The 14321-nt window shown below is 46.2% G+C and overlaps 1 protein-coding gene across 1 annotated transcript; it reads right to left on the bottom strand.

The window, feature by feature from the left end:
• Nucleotides 1–718: 718 nt before the first annotated feature.
• LOC129349900 (AFG3-like protein 2) lies at nucleotides 719–12300 on the bottom strand. Its single transcript, XM_055014720.1, has 17 exons — nucleotides 12093–12300; nucleotides 10089–10182; nucleotides 9614–9682; nucleotides 9381–9502; nucleotides 9094–9246; nucleotides 7708–7782; nucleotides 7492–7616; nucleotides 7147–7420; nucleotides 6814–6951; nucleotides 6511–6664; nucleotides 6335–6442; nucleotides 5834–5959; nucleotides 5492–5602; nucleotides 4656–4771; nucleotides 4337–4537; nucleotides 3848–4042; nucleotides 719–2558 (listed from the first exon to the last, which is right to left on the bottom strand). Exons 1-17 carry the CDS (start codon nucleotides 12177–12179, stop codon nucleotides 2319–2321), a joined length of 2388 nt encoding a protein of 795 aa, XP_054870695.1. The 5' UTR covers nucleotides 12180–12300; the 3' UTR covers nucleotides 719–2318.
• Between the last annotated feature and the right edge of the window lie 2021 nt (nucleotides 12301–14321).

The raw sequence follows: 14321 nt of genomic DNA, 5'->3' as shown, positions 1-14321 counted from the left end.
ACAATATCAATTGGACGTGTTGTATTGATCTGTTACGTTGTTGATCAGATCGATTGGACGTGTTGTATTGATCTGTTACATGTTATTGATCAGATCGATTGGACGTGTTGTTTTGGTACATGTTATTGATCAGATTGATTGGACATGTTGTATTGATCTGTTATGTTATTGATCATATCAATTGGACGTGTTATATTGATCTGTTACATGTTATTGATCACATCAATTGGACGCGTTGCATTGATCTGTTACGTTATTGATCAGCTCAATGGGACGTGTTGTATTGATCTGTTACATGTTATTGATCAGTTACGTTATTGATCAGATCGATTGGACGTGTTGTTACATTATTGATCAGATCGATTGGACATGTTGTATTGATCTGTTACATGTTATTGATCAGATCAATTGGATGTGTTGTATTGATCTGTTACGTTATTTAGCAGATCAATTGGACGTGTTGTATTGATCTGTTACATGTTATTGATCAGCTCAATTGGACATGTATTGATCTGTCTGTAGATGTTATTGATCAGATCATTTGGATGTGCTGTATTGATCTGTTACGTTATTGATCAGATTGATTGGACATGTATTGGTCTGTCAGTAGATGTTACTGATCAGCAGAACAGTTCTCACCTGTATATCTCTGAACTTTAAATGACTTTTTATTCCATCTGTGATCTGATAAGTTCTTTATCTTGAAATGATTGACGGGTTATTGATTGATTTTGTGACAGTTTATTAGCTGTGATCCTGAAACACATATACACGTTATTGATTTTCATTATTACATGTTTACAGCAGGCTAGCAACAACCGGTCGATCACTAATCAATATCTGATCAGCACAGACTGGGACGTCATCTTTGCAGCGCAGTTACCACGGTCACAGCTGTGATGATGATGAAGACTCGTTCTGACGGAACTAACATTCTCGCAAAGTTTGATTAATTTCATTCACTAATGAAACAGAACAACGAGACCAGTTTCAGATCAATAAATCTGTGAGAAGGTTCTCATCATGTTCCGTTTGTTCCACATGTGTAGATATGTCTGAGTTCTGCTGAAAGCTCCGGGTTCTAAACAGAACGTTGCAGGTTTTCAGCTGAACCTCTCCATTATCGTTCTGCTTGGATGAGTAGTTCTACATATTTACAAATGTTCCTGAACGGTTCTGACCCCGGCAGAGAACCAGTCTTTGGGGAGAACTCTTCAGAACTCCATGGGTGGGTTCTTTAAGGGCTCAGAACCATGTTGAAGATTAGATGTAGCAGAAGCGGCCAGTAGAACACCAAACATAGAACCAAAAGCTGCCAACTACATCAAACAGTACTGGGTCTGAAAAGGGTTCTAAGTTGTAAATCGTAGAACAGAGCAAAGCTTTAAAATCACCTGTGAGCTCTGTGAAAAATCCAGAACCCTGTGTGGAACCAAAGTTTAAAGATCAGAAAATTCATTTAATCACACAAATACTGTAGAATGTCTGAGGTGGTTCAGAGCTCAGTGTTCCAGAGGACGCTGTCTGGGTTGTACGGGTTTGACTGGAGGATATATGGGATAGAACCTGACTTTTTTGAAGGGTTGTTCCAGTGTAGGGGAGGTTCTAGAGTTCTATGGAGAGAACAGCTCCAGGAGACTTATTGTTGAAGGAGAACAGATCTAGTTACACATTTCAGAAGCATGTGAGCCAAAATCTATGTAGAACCCATCTGGAACATTTGCCTGATTCAGGTTTGTTGTCCCAATGGATAGAAACCTCTTAGAACTACCATAGTTCTAAAAGAGAAGATGTGGTTCTCCAGGTTCGTCAGTGGGTCAGGGTTCTACAGCAGGGAACAGTTCTGTATAAAACGTAGACTCTAGAACTCATCAACATGTCTGAAGGGTTCTAGAGGTGCTTTAAATCTCAATCCACAGAAAGGTTCTCCAACTGTTCTCTGAAGGCTCTGCAGTTGCTCCTTAAGGTCAGAGCTGAAGTGACGGAGGAGAAAGTTGGAAGTTTAGACAGAAAAGGTTCTAGGAGAGTTCTCGGGGTTCTACACCTTGTTGATGATAGAACTCCAGATACAGCAGGTTCTAGAGGTGTCAGGGCCGGTCATGGTTTAGGTTGGCCGTACTGTCCAGAATCCAGCAGAACATGCAGGACTTTATGGTGACGCTTGTGGTCTAGAACTTGGTTCTAAGAGCAGAGCTCTAATGTTTATTCAGTGAGAAGGTTCTAGACCTTGTAAGTGATTGTGACTTCAAATCTGATCTATTTTGGAGAGATGGGTCGGTGTTGGATGTCTGTAGAATGCAGACATTCAGCAGAGGGTTCTAGAAGGGCATTCCCCCAGAGATCTGACGGGCCACCTGTTCCTCCTGGGTCTCCTCCTTGTCCTTCCTCTCCTGGTTCCAGTCCTTCAGACCCTCCGGCAGGGTCGTGTCCTCCTCCTCGCCTCCGGTTCCCTCCACAAACTCTTCATACGTCGACTTCTCTGCAAACGGACGTTTTCCAAGCAGCTCCACCATGTCGTTCTTATCCAGAACCTCCTTCTCCAGCAGCCGCTGTGCCACCTAGAGAACCCCCAGAAGACAGGATCAGGACTTTGCATAGAACATCCATGACTAACCAAGAACAAAGACTTGATTCTACAAGTCAGAGCGTGTTCTAGATCACAGCATTCTTGTGTTCTGAGTGTTCTTGTACGTACAGACTTGTCTAAACTTCCATTTAGTCAGAACTGTTCTAAAGATTTTAACATGTGATGAAGTTCTTCTCAGGGTTCTTTAAACCAGAGCAGCTTCTTGTTGCTCCTGTGGAAGCAGACTGAAGGTCTGAGCTGGCTGATTGTTTCAGAGCACGGTTCTACTGGGCAGAGATTTTTATCAACATGTTCCACCCCTCAGTAAGGGTGCTTTCACACCTACGTCTTTTAGTCCGCTTAAAGCGGACTGGAGTCCGCAACACCTGCAAGTACGGTTCGTTTGGGCTGCTGTGAAAGCATACCAGATTTTTTGGTTCGGACTAACGAACCGCACCGAGACCACTTTCGGGAGGTGGTCTCGGTCCGCTTCTATGTGAACTCCAGTTCGGTTCACTCCTGGTGAGAACACAAACCTGTCTCCATTCGGACCGGCTTGATGGCGCAGCAGACTTTTTGGTCTACGGGAGCTTCCGTAGCAACCTGCACAGGGAATTTTGGGAGGCGCAAAAAAACTTGCGCTAGCCCGCTTTCTCCGATAACGTCTTGCAATGCGTCTTCTCCGTGCCAAAAACGACTGTATAATGTTCTCGTACTGAATGCGAGCTTCATGCTGAAACAACAGCAGTATTTGTGCTTGCTGCATAAAGCAATAACACAAATATATGGCAACAAGAACGAACAGGAGAGCATAGTTCATTGTTTACGAATAAACCGTGGTCCATGAAATAAACACAGCTTGTTGTTTTCTTCCGGGATTTTTCCCTCTTCACATGCTGCGCCAATCAGCGTACACCTACGTCATCGTAAACGCCTTGTTTTGTAAACAGCGCCGCCAAACGACTGGGGGGAGATATAACATTAATTGGAGTAGGTTCAACTGCGAAAACACTGGTGTGAATGCGAACCGAACCAGTTGAAAATAGCAACTTTGTAACAACTTTTGGGTCCAAACGAACCACTCTAGCGGACTAACAGGTGTGAAAGCACCCTAAGAGAACTGGTTCCAATTCATGAGAACAGAAGTGTAGAACAGAACAAAGAGAAACTGTACTAATGCTGGTTCCTTCATGGCCCCAGCTAGACGTCTGATCTAGAACCAGCTCCTCTCTGTCTGTCTGGAACATGAATGGTTCCTAAAACACCGCCGGGTCTCGGTACCTTCTCCACGTCAGCCTTCTTGTTGTTCAGCAGCTGCTGGGTTCTCTGGTAGGCCTCGCTGATCAGGGTTCTGACCTCGGTGTCGATCAGCCGAGCCGTGGCCTCGCTGTACGGTTTCTCCAGAACCATCTCACCCTGCCGGGGGAGGTCGAACGAAACCTGACCCACCTTCGCATTCATGCCGAACTGAACGATCTGCAGGAGAACATGAGACCAGAACCTGAACAGACCAGAACCTGAACAGACCAGGAACTGAACAGACCAGTCACTCACACCAATCTAATGCTTGTTGATTTTCCACATCTAAGGTCTTCGTCCCTCAGGTCCCCCTCTGACCTGCCAACCTCTGACCTGCCGACCTCTGACCTGTGCTTAGGCGTTCTGGGTAACCTCTGACCTGCTAACCTCTGACCTGCTGACCTCTGACCTGTGCTTAGGTGTTCTGGGTAACCTCTGACCTGCTGACCTCTGACCTGGGTGACCTCTGACCTGTGCGTAGGCGCTCTGGGTGACCTTGCGGAGGTCGTCCTGAGCTCCGGTGGTGATCCGTCCAAAGAAGATCTCCTCGGAGACTCGTCCCCCCAGCGTCATGCACATGCGGTCCAGCAGCTGCTCCTTGGTGTACAGGTACTGCTCCTTGGGCAGGTACTGAGCATAGCCCAGCCCCTTCCCTCTGGGGATGATGGACACCTGCACAGGTAACGACAACATCACCTGTCTGATGGCCCTCAGTGGGACCAGCTGGTCTGAACCCACCCCAGACTGCATTCAGGATCTAATAGGTGTTCATGTGCTTGGTGTCAGAAACCTTCAGCAGAGGGTCGGCGTGCTCCAGGAACCACCCGGCCACGGCATGACCGGCCTCGTGATACGCCACCGTCTTCTTCTCCTCCGGCTGCAGAACCTGAGTCTTCTTCTCCAGACCTGCAGCACCAGGACAGACAACAGTTATTCACCCTGGACCAGAGTCCACCTGATCTGGACCAGAGTCCACCTGATCTGGACCAGAGTCCACCTGGACCAGGACCAGAGTCCACCTCGACCAGAGTCCACCTGACCTGGACCCAGAGTCCACCTGACCTGGACCCAGAGACCACCTGGACCTGGACCTGGACCAGAGTCCACCTGGACCTGGACCAGAGTCCACCTGGACCAGAGACCACCTGGACCAGCCTATTGAAGACAGATCCAGATCGTAGTCCTGTACCCAGATCTGTAAACAGACCCAAATATTTTGGACTTCGATCTAAAACTTTTCAAATACGGAGCACAGTAAAACCTGGTCCTGTTTGGGGCCCAGGCTGGACTCTGATCTGGACTTCAAGATGGACGAGGGTCTATTAATTATTTGTGGTAACCTAAGGGTAGCAGCTGAACAACAGGTCCGGGTCTGGTATCATGGTTCAGGTCTGGATTGGTTTCATGGTCCAGGTCTGGACTGGTTTCATGGTCCAGGTCTGGTATCATGGTCCAGGTCTGGACTGGTTTCATGGTTCAGGTCTGGTCCAGGTGTGGACTGGTTTCACGGTCCAGGTCTGGTCTGGTCCAGGTCTGGACTGGTTTAGTTGTCCAGGTCTGGTTTCATGGTTCAGGTCTGGTTTCGTGGTCCAGGTCTGGTTTCGTGGTCCAGGTCTGGGATCTTACCTCCGATGACCCTCTCGATGGCCTGCTCAAAGTGCTTCTGGTTGATGGCGTCTGAAAGGTGTCGAGCAGCGATCAGAGCCGCCTCGTTACAAACATTAGCGATGTCTGCACCTGAGAGGCAGAGAACAGGGAGGAAAACCCACAGGTTTAACATCACTCATCAGTCAATAACTGATTACACATTTAAATAAATATATTCTACCAGAGACCGATGGAGTCCTCCTGGTAGACACATTTCTAATCAGTTTATGAACACCCCTACCAGTTTCTGTAAACGCTGTAGCTTCACCACAGGAGAAAAGGTTCATAAAGGATAAACAACACGAAGAAATATGAGTTTACCTGAGAATCCAGGTGTGAGGGCGGCCATCTTCTTGGCCAGGGAATCTTTGTCCATGTCAGTCCGCAGCTTCAGAGGACGCAGGTGGACTTTAAAGATGGACGCTCGTCCTTTGATGTCAGGAGGACCTGAGGGCAGAACATCATGTGACTTCAAACTCCATCAATCTGACCAAGTCACTTCTACAAACCAGTCCTGATGGGTTCTTTAACGCTGGTGCCCCAAGAAGTCTACCTTCACACTGGGAATATTTCCAGAGTTCCAGGTCCTTGAAGTCCATAGAGGAGAATGTCCTCTGGACAAAGTTCTAGAGTAGACCTACTAGGTATACTCTAGAACTTTCTCCAGTTGTCGGTAGGTCTACTCTAGAACTTTCTCCAGGGGACGTTCTCCTTTTTGGGTTCCAGTCTTTATGTTTAGTCTCACTTAGCACATTCAGAACCGGAGACTTCCAGGTCCTTGAAGTCCATAGAGGACCCATCTTCCCTCTGTTGGAGTCTCACCAATGTAGATCTGTCTGTCGAAGCGTCCAGGCCTCATCAGCGCCGGGTCCAGGATGTCGGGTCGGTTGGTTCCAGCCAGAACCACCACATTGGTGGCCGTGTTAAAGCCTGTGGGACAGACAGCAGTGAGACCTCAGGCCTGATCAATAGGTGTGATCGATCGGCGTTGAACCCACCGTCCATCTCCACCAGCAGCTGGTTCAGCGTGTTCTCCTGCTCGCTCTGACCGCCAAAGTTGCCCCGCCCCCTCTTCCTGCCAACAGCGTCAATCTCATCGATGAACAGGATGCAGGGAGCGTTCTTCCTCGCCATGACGAACAGGTCCCTCACCTGCACAGGTAAGAACATCAGCATGCACTGCTGCACCTCCTCTTATACCTCCTTCTACACCTCCTCCTGCACCTTCTTCTACATCTCCTTCTCTACCTCCTCCCTCTCTTGTCTCCTTTTCTGCTCCTGCAGGTGTCAGGTGTTCTCACCCTTGCGGGGCCGACGCCCACGAACATCTCGAGGAACTCTGATCCGTTGACGGTGATGAACGGAACGTTTGCTTCGCCGGCTGTCGCTTTGGCCAGAAGAGTTTTTCCAGTTCCAGGAGGACCGGTCAGGATGGCTCCCTGTGGATGCAACAAACACTCTGTAATACAAAGTACACACTCATTACTCAAAGTACACATTTGTTACACAAAGTACACTCTCACCGACACTCCCATCAGTTTCATGACCCTCCCCTTGTAGCCCTGTGTTCTCACCTTGGGGATCTTGGCCCCGCCCCCTCTCACCCTGGGCATCTTGGCCCTGCCCCCTCTCACCTTGGGGATCTTGGCGCCCAGGTCCTGGTACTGTTTGGGGTTCTTCAGGAAGTTGACGAACTCCATGATCTCCAGCTTGGCCTCCTCGCAGCCCGCCACGTCTTTGAATTTGACGTCGATCTCGTCTTTCAGGATCTTGGCCGTGGTCTCGCTGACGCTGAACAGCCCGCCCATGCCCCTGCCAGGCCGACCCGCCCCCGCTGGGCCTCGCCGCAGCATGAACAGCAGGAAGCCAATGATTAGCACAGTGGGGAGCATGCTCAGTAGGAACGTCCTGTGGGAGAAGCACAAACATCAGTAGAAGAGGAAGTAGGAACCAGGAAGTAGGAAGCAGGCGCTGCTCACCCGTCGCTTTCGGTGGAATAAACCACCGGCAGCCGGTTCTCCCCCTCGATGCCGAGCTCGTACTGAGCTGTCTCCAGGTTCCTCTCAAACGTGTCCACGCTGCCGATGTTGAACCACACGTACTGCTGCAGGACACAAGGAGCAGGAATCCTTTAGAACCAAGACCCAGAGAACCGGAGAACCGAGCACCATGTTTAGAGGACGGAGTGGACTCACCCCATCCACCGGTGTCTTCCCTGGAGAGAACACCACTTTAACGTAGCGCTTGTTCACCACCTCCAACCGGTCCACCTGAAACAGCAAACCCACCGAGTCACAAGGCTGAAGGAACGTTCTGCAGGTGTTCTGGTGGACCAGCTCATATAAAGGAACATTTTGCAGGTGTTATGGTGGATCAGCTCATCTAAAAGAACGTTCTGCAGGTGTTCTGGTGGACCAGCTCATCTAAAGGAACATTTTGCAGGTGTTATGGTGGATCAGCTCATCTAAAAGAACGTTCTGCAGGTGTTCTGGTAGATCTTTACCTCCAATGTTCCTGTCAAAGTGAAAAGCAGCTTCCAGGATGTTTCCATTGTTTGTGGCAGCAGAAGGAACAGACCACCTGAGAACACCCCCGTTTTTCTACAGCGTTGGACTGGTCCAGTCTGATGCAGAAGGTTCACGCCCACAGCACCGTTTCTATATGCCAACATGGCATGTCTGCTAGACATGTCACTAAAGAGCCACCAGGTGCCTCTTACCAACACGGCAGATTCAAACTTTCTCTTTTACAACGAAGCCAGTTCAGTGAAAGTATTTCTGAAAACATCTGAGGTGGGAAAGAAACTCGCTGTAGTTCACCACTGGCTGGTTCAGAGCTTCAGCAGAACGTTGAGGTCCAGAATACGTCATTCTAATGAGCTGCAGCTGGCGGGGAACATAACACGAAGCTACCAGAAACAATGCAGGTGTTTCACATAGACAATGAATGGAAAGTGTTAACCGGCGGGTCCATGAGGAGGGATTTATTTAACGTTACTGAACATTTACCGGCAGTCCAACCGACTCTCAACACATCAATCTGATCAAACTACAGACACAAAACTAGAAAACCACACAAACACAGCAGAAAGAACCACAAACTGAGCTCAGACAGAACCAGTTGACTCCAGACTAAGCTCAGACAGAACCAGTCGACTCCCAGACTGCCTGATGTCAAAGACGTCGTCGTGTTTCTGCTTTTAGCTCAGAGTGAAAGTGGAGTTTAAACTTTACAATCAGCAGCTCAACAACCATCTGGATCATCTAGAACCAGCAGCTATCTGGTCTGTGTTTGGTTCCCCAGTAGTTCTGGTTCCAGATCATCTAGAACCAGCAGCTAACTGGTCTGTGTTTGGTTCCTCAGTAGTTCTGGTTCCGGATCATCTAGAACCAGCAGCTAACTGGGCTGTGTTTGGTTCCTCAGTAGTTCTGGATCAGAGATCCTGTGATCTAAACCAGGGAACAGAGCTTTAACCTGCTGCTGCTTCTGTTGGTTTTTGTTCAGACTGTTAATCTGCAGGTAGAACATTTACAACATCTACTGAGAACCTGCTGGTTTCAGATTACGGGTGTGCTCCTCACCACTCCTTTGGCCAGGTAGTTGTTGACAAAGTCCTTCCAGGTGACCTCTCGGCCTCCGTCCCGGAAGAAGAAGTAGTAGGAGACGCTGATCCAGAAGGCCAGTCCGCACAGGAAGTACATCCGGAACTCCTTGTCGTCCCAGGGAACGTCGCCCTGAAACAAACCCCAGCTGAGGATCACCTGTCTACACCTCCACACAACACTGGTCCACCTGGCAGAGCAGGGGAGAGCTGAGTCACACCTGGACAGGTAGCAACCAGGTGGAACCGCTGGAAGAGGAGACTGACCTTCTGCAGGCGGCTGTACCAGTGAGAGTCCTCCTTACGGCCTCCTCTCTTCCCTCCTCCTCCTCCTCCTCCTCCTCCCGAAGACCTCCCTGAGGCCTTCTGACTATTGGCAGGTCTAGATTCTGAGACAGAAGATCATCGATCAGCTCTAAACCAAAAACAGGTTCTACAGAAGCACTGGAATGAAGTCAGCAGGTGTCAGGAGGTGTGGTCAGGTGTGGTCAGGGTCCTACCTTTGGGTGCAGCTTCAGCTTCGCTGTCTTTTGGAGTTTTCTGACTGTCTGGAAAATATTTCTCAAAACCTGAAGAAAGCAGAAACATGTGAGAGGACTGAACCCTGAGGCTGAGAACAGGTAGCTGCTAGCTGCTCGCTGTTAGCTGTTAACGGCAAGCTGCTGACTGCTAGCTGTTGACTGCTAGCTGCTCGCTGCTCGCTGCTCGCTGTTAGGTGTTAACTGCTAGCTGCTAGGTGTTAACTGCTAGCTGCTCGCTGTTAGCTGCTCGCTGTTAGCTGTTAGCTGCTCGCTGTTAGCTGTTAACGGCAAGCTGCTAACTGCTAGCTGTTGACTACTAGCTGCTCGCTGCTAGCTGTTAACTGCGAGCAGGCGGTAGAAGAAGAAGAAGAGTTGGACTTCACAGCAGCAGTTTGAGGAGGTGAAGAGCAGAGAGTACTTTGGAAAACGTTACACATTTAGAACCGTTCTGTACCTTTGGGAGGTCTGGAACTCCTGCAGGCTCCCAGCAGGTCAGTCAGCAGGCTCCGCCCACTCACTACCTGCCCAGCCGTGGTTGAAGCCATCACCTGACAACACAGACAAGACATCACCTGACTGACAAACATCACCGGATCTCCAGTAAACTCCTACTGAACAGCTGACTGACGACTCCAGCTTTCTGAACGACAGCAAGTGAACAGGTACAGGTGAGCAGCTGGCAGTCCAGAGACACGGAGTTTAACCCTCACAGCTCCACGTTCAGTGCTTATTTAATACAGATAATAAATACGATCATCTTCAGTCAGATGCTTCAGAGCTTTATGGTGGCAGATGGACGATGACCTGAAGCAGAATGCCAAAGAAACCAGAGAGTGGAATGTTCTAAAACCAGCAGGAAGTGAAGACAGCAACAGTAGGTCTGGTAGAACATCACCAGGAACCAAACCCTGGAGATATCTATGGGTTCCACACTTCAGGAAACCAAATGTTCAAAGTGACTATGTGATTTATGACTATGATAGTTCATCCAGTGACTTGTGGTTCTTATAAAGGTGGAGAACATCTAGATTGTGTTGTAGCTCCTCCACTGGTCACCTGGTGAGGATGGAAATACTCAGATTAAAGCTGGAAGTCTGAACTTAGAGAACATCTGGATTGTTCCATTTAGATCCAGACTGTGGAGATCAGAGCCCAGGCGATGAAAGCTGTCAGTGTCCAGATATTTATGGATCTGACTGTATTTAGTCACTGCACTGATTAATCCATTAGTTATCAACTATTAAATTCATCTCCACGTATTCTGATAATCGATTTTTCTTCAACTGTTTAAACCTTCCTGTCGTCCAGGTCAAATTGACCCGTTCTAAACTTTGAAAATGTGGAAAGAAATATATTTTCACAGTGACACTTCTGATGTCCACATTTTCAGGAAGTTTTTGAATTTTTTTTTGGTGGAAAAAAATAAATGTTAAAAATAAATGTTTCTTTAAGAACATTCGCAAAAAAAATCTACCGAAATCCAGCAAATTTCAATGGATTTTGGTAGATTTATTTGTGAATGTTCTTAAAAAAAATATTATCAGTTTTACTGATCTATATGTAATCACTTTAGATATTTTTAGGATTTTTCTGTTAGATTTTGACTCATTTTTAAAAAATATTTACAAGAATTTTCTGGCCAAATTTGGGGTATTTTTAAAGACAACTTTTAAGGGAAACTTTTAAGGAATTATTGGAATTTTCTTCCTGCAGGTTTTGCAAATTTTCTGAAATTTGGGTAATTTTTTAGCTGAAATTTTGGATTTTTTTTTAGACAAGGACAGTATTTTTTGGCACCTGTAAATGAAGACAACAGGAGGGTTAATAACTTAAATAAAAGCAGCTTTAATTCTGCGATCTCAACAAACTACACGGGTTTGTTTTTTTGTAAATGATTTTTATATGAAAATTGTCCCTACATTTCACCATTTCTGAATCTGGAAACCACCCCTGACCACCCACAGGCTGTAGTCATTCTCTGACACCATTTTTGCTGGAATATGCGTTTCCCCATTTCCCAGCTCTCCTGGTCCAGCCTGCCGGCCACTTTAAAAACATCCAGTTTTACGGCAATTGTACCTGACCGGCTGGAATAATTATCGCAACGCTTCGGCATGTTTACGCAGATGCACATATCTGACGAATCGCAGTCTATAATTATATATTATTATTTTCAAATATTTTTCTTTAAAACTGCAGAAAGAATTTTTAATCCCACCGAAAATCAAATTTAACGATTTTTAATGCCATTTAAGGCCTTAATTTTAACAAAATCAATTTAATGCCCTGCAGAAACCCTGAGCCTGGAAAACACCGCATTTTCTGTGTTGGTCCTCTGATCTTTGCGGGTTACAGTGGGAGCTCTGAGAGCACTGGGAGCACTGGCAGCTCTGTTTTCGGGTTGTTATGGTGTCTGTCAAGGTTAGCATGCTAGCCTGTTAGCTCGTCCTCCACCTACCTGCCTGGTCGGAGCGCCGGACAGCGGCAGCAGCAGCCGGAACAGGCTCCTGCAGCCGGCTGACAGTCGCAGGTAGCGGTGAGCCATCCTCCTCCTGGCAGGAACAGAGCGACACGAACCGGCAGAAAGCAGCGGAGACGGAACTAAAGACGACCGGAGCTCAGCTCTGTTCCATAACCACCGCGGTGCGCCATCTTTATGCAACACTTGTTCTTCGTGGAACTTTAAAGGTTTAAACGAGCTGACTGCGCCCCCTGCGGCCACACACACAAACACGATCATGGAAGAAGTGATGAGAGCAGCCTGGTCGATGGAGGAATAAAAGTGCCAAAATTAAATAAATAAATACATCATTAAATAATTAATTAAATATGTCACTAATTAATTAAAATTGAAATCAAATATGTCATTAATTAATTAAAATTGGAATTAAATACTTAAATATTCTATGAAATAAATACATCATTAAATAATTAATTAAATGTCATTAATTAATTAAAATTGAAATCAAATATGTCATTAATTAAGATTGGAATTAAATACATAAATGTGTTATTAAATATGTCATTAATTCATTAAAATACCAATTCATTTTAAGTAAAAAACATGTATTATTATTTCACTATTTAATTAATTACTTCATGGTCCTTGTATTGTATGGAGGACTAAAAGAGCCAAAATTAAATAAATAAATACATCATTAAATAATTAATTAAATATGTCATTAATTAATTAAAATTGGAATTAAATATTTCATTAATTAATTAAAATTGGAATTAAATATTTCATTAATTAATTAAAATTGGAATTAAATACTTAAATGTGTTATTAAATAAATATATCATTAAATAATTAAATATGTCATTAATTAATTAAAATTGGCATTAAATATGTCATTAATTAATTAAAATTGGAATTAAATACATAAATGTGTTATTAAATATGTCATTAATTTATTAAAATACCAATTCATTTTAAGTAAAAAACATATTTCATTATTTCACTATTTAATTAATTATTTCATGGTCCTTGTGTTGTAGTGGATCATGAATTTATTTTATCTGCCAACCTCGCCCGTCAAAGTCGGTGGGCGGGGCTAACGCGAATCTAGTCTAATCCACTGCTTTTGTCTGCCTTGAAACCGGAAGTAGAAGAAGTCTTTCTAAACATGGAGGCTGTGTAGAGGGAGAGTCGCTGTGAACTTTCTAGAGAGTTGGTGAGAGATATTTTAGACCTTGCAGAGTATGTGGAAGCAGGACCTGCTGACCCCGAGCATGTAGCGTGTAAAGCAGAGGAATTTATTGAAGTTGTTGGAGTTATTTCCGCATTTTCCTACCAAGATGTTGACCGTAGAGTGACTGCAAATTTAGAAGAAGTACTCCGCTGCTTTTCTGGTACCAGGACGCAACAGGAGCACACACAGGGACCAGGGCGTTTGGCGTTTGACATACCGAGGGAAGTTCTGGAACATCACGTTCTTTGTGGATTACCAGCCTGTCAAATTGCAGCGATGCTCGGAGTGTCGAGGGCTTTTCCTTTAGGACCTACTCGGCGCGGCGCGGCTCGTCTTTGTTTAGCCGCGATTCCACAAGCATCTACTCGGCACGGTACGGCTCGTCTTATCTTTGTTTGCGAGCGTTTCCATACGGACTAATTGTCAGCACTTTCTCGGCTGACGTTCCCAGCGAGCTGAGATGAGCCGATAATGTGACGTTTACATAGTACAGCCCACTGATTGGACAGGAGTACAGCCCACTGATTGGACAGGGAGTGACGACACAGAGCAACTCCAGCACGAAAACAAAACCCTGCATTAAAAAACAACTGTGAACAGCGACGGTGTGCATTGCTCTTCACAGAGCTCTCTGTTCTTCATAATTTTAATATGACAGCCAGACCTGTACCGTGGGTGAATGAAGAGGTCGAGACTTTTCTGTCTTTGGTGGCGGACCAAAGAATACAGAGGGAGCTGGACGGAGAAAGTTTATCAGGAGGTCTCTGAGCGGATGGCTGCTCACATATACAGTAGACTGTATATAAAGAGGACAGAAGCAGTGTAGGGAGAAGCTGAAAAAGCTCAAAAGTGACTATCGGTCCACCAAGGACCACAGCGGCCGGCGTGGGTCAACCAGGAGGTGTAATGGAAGCTATTTACTGGCACCGCCAGCAACAGGAGGGAGCCGCTGCATTGTTGGAGACGTTCGAGGACGGTGAGTGTTTTGTGACTTC

This window comes from Amphiprion ocellaris, chromosome 10, assembly GCF_022539595.1.
Source record: "Amphiprion ocellaris isolate individual 3 ecotype Okinawa chromosome 10, ASM2253959v1, whole genome shotgun sequence".
NCBI lineage: Eukaryota > Metazoa > Chordata > Actinopteri > Pomacentridae > Amphiprion > Amphiprion ocellaris.
Note: the sequence above shows the minus strand (reverse complement) of the source record. Positions and strands in the feature narration are given on the sequence as shown.

Coding starts and splice junctions, on each gene's coding strand:
- LOC129349900 (XM_055014720.1), bottom strand. CDS start 12,179: ATGGCTCACCGCTACCTGCGACTGTCAGCCGGCTGCAGGAGCCTGTTC. Junction 9,683..10,088: donor GAGTTCCAGACCTCCCAAAG/GTACAGAACGGT, acceptor TGCTTTCTTCAG/GTTTTGAGAAATATTTTCCA. Junction 7,421..7,491: donor TATTCCACCGAAAGCGACGG/GTGAGCAGCGCC, acceptor CTTCTCCCACAG/GACGTTCCTACTGAGCATGC.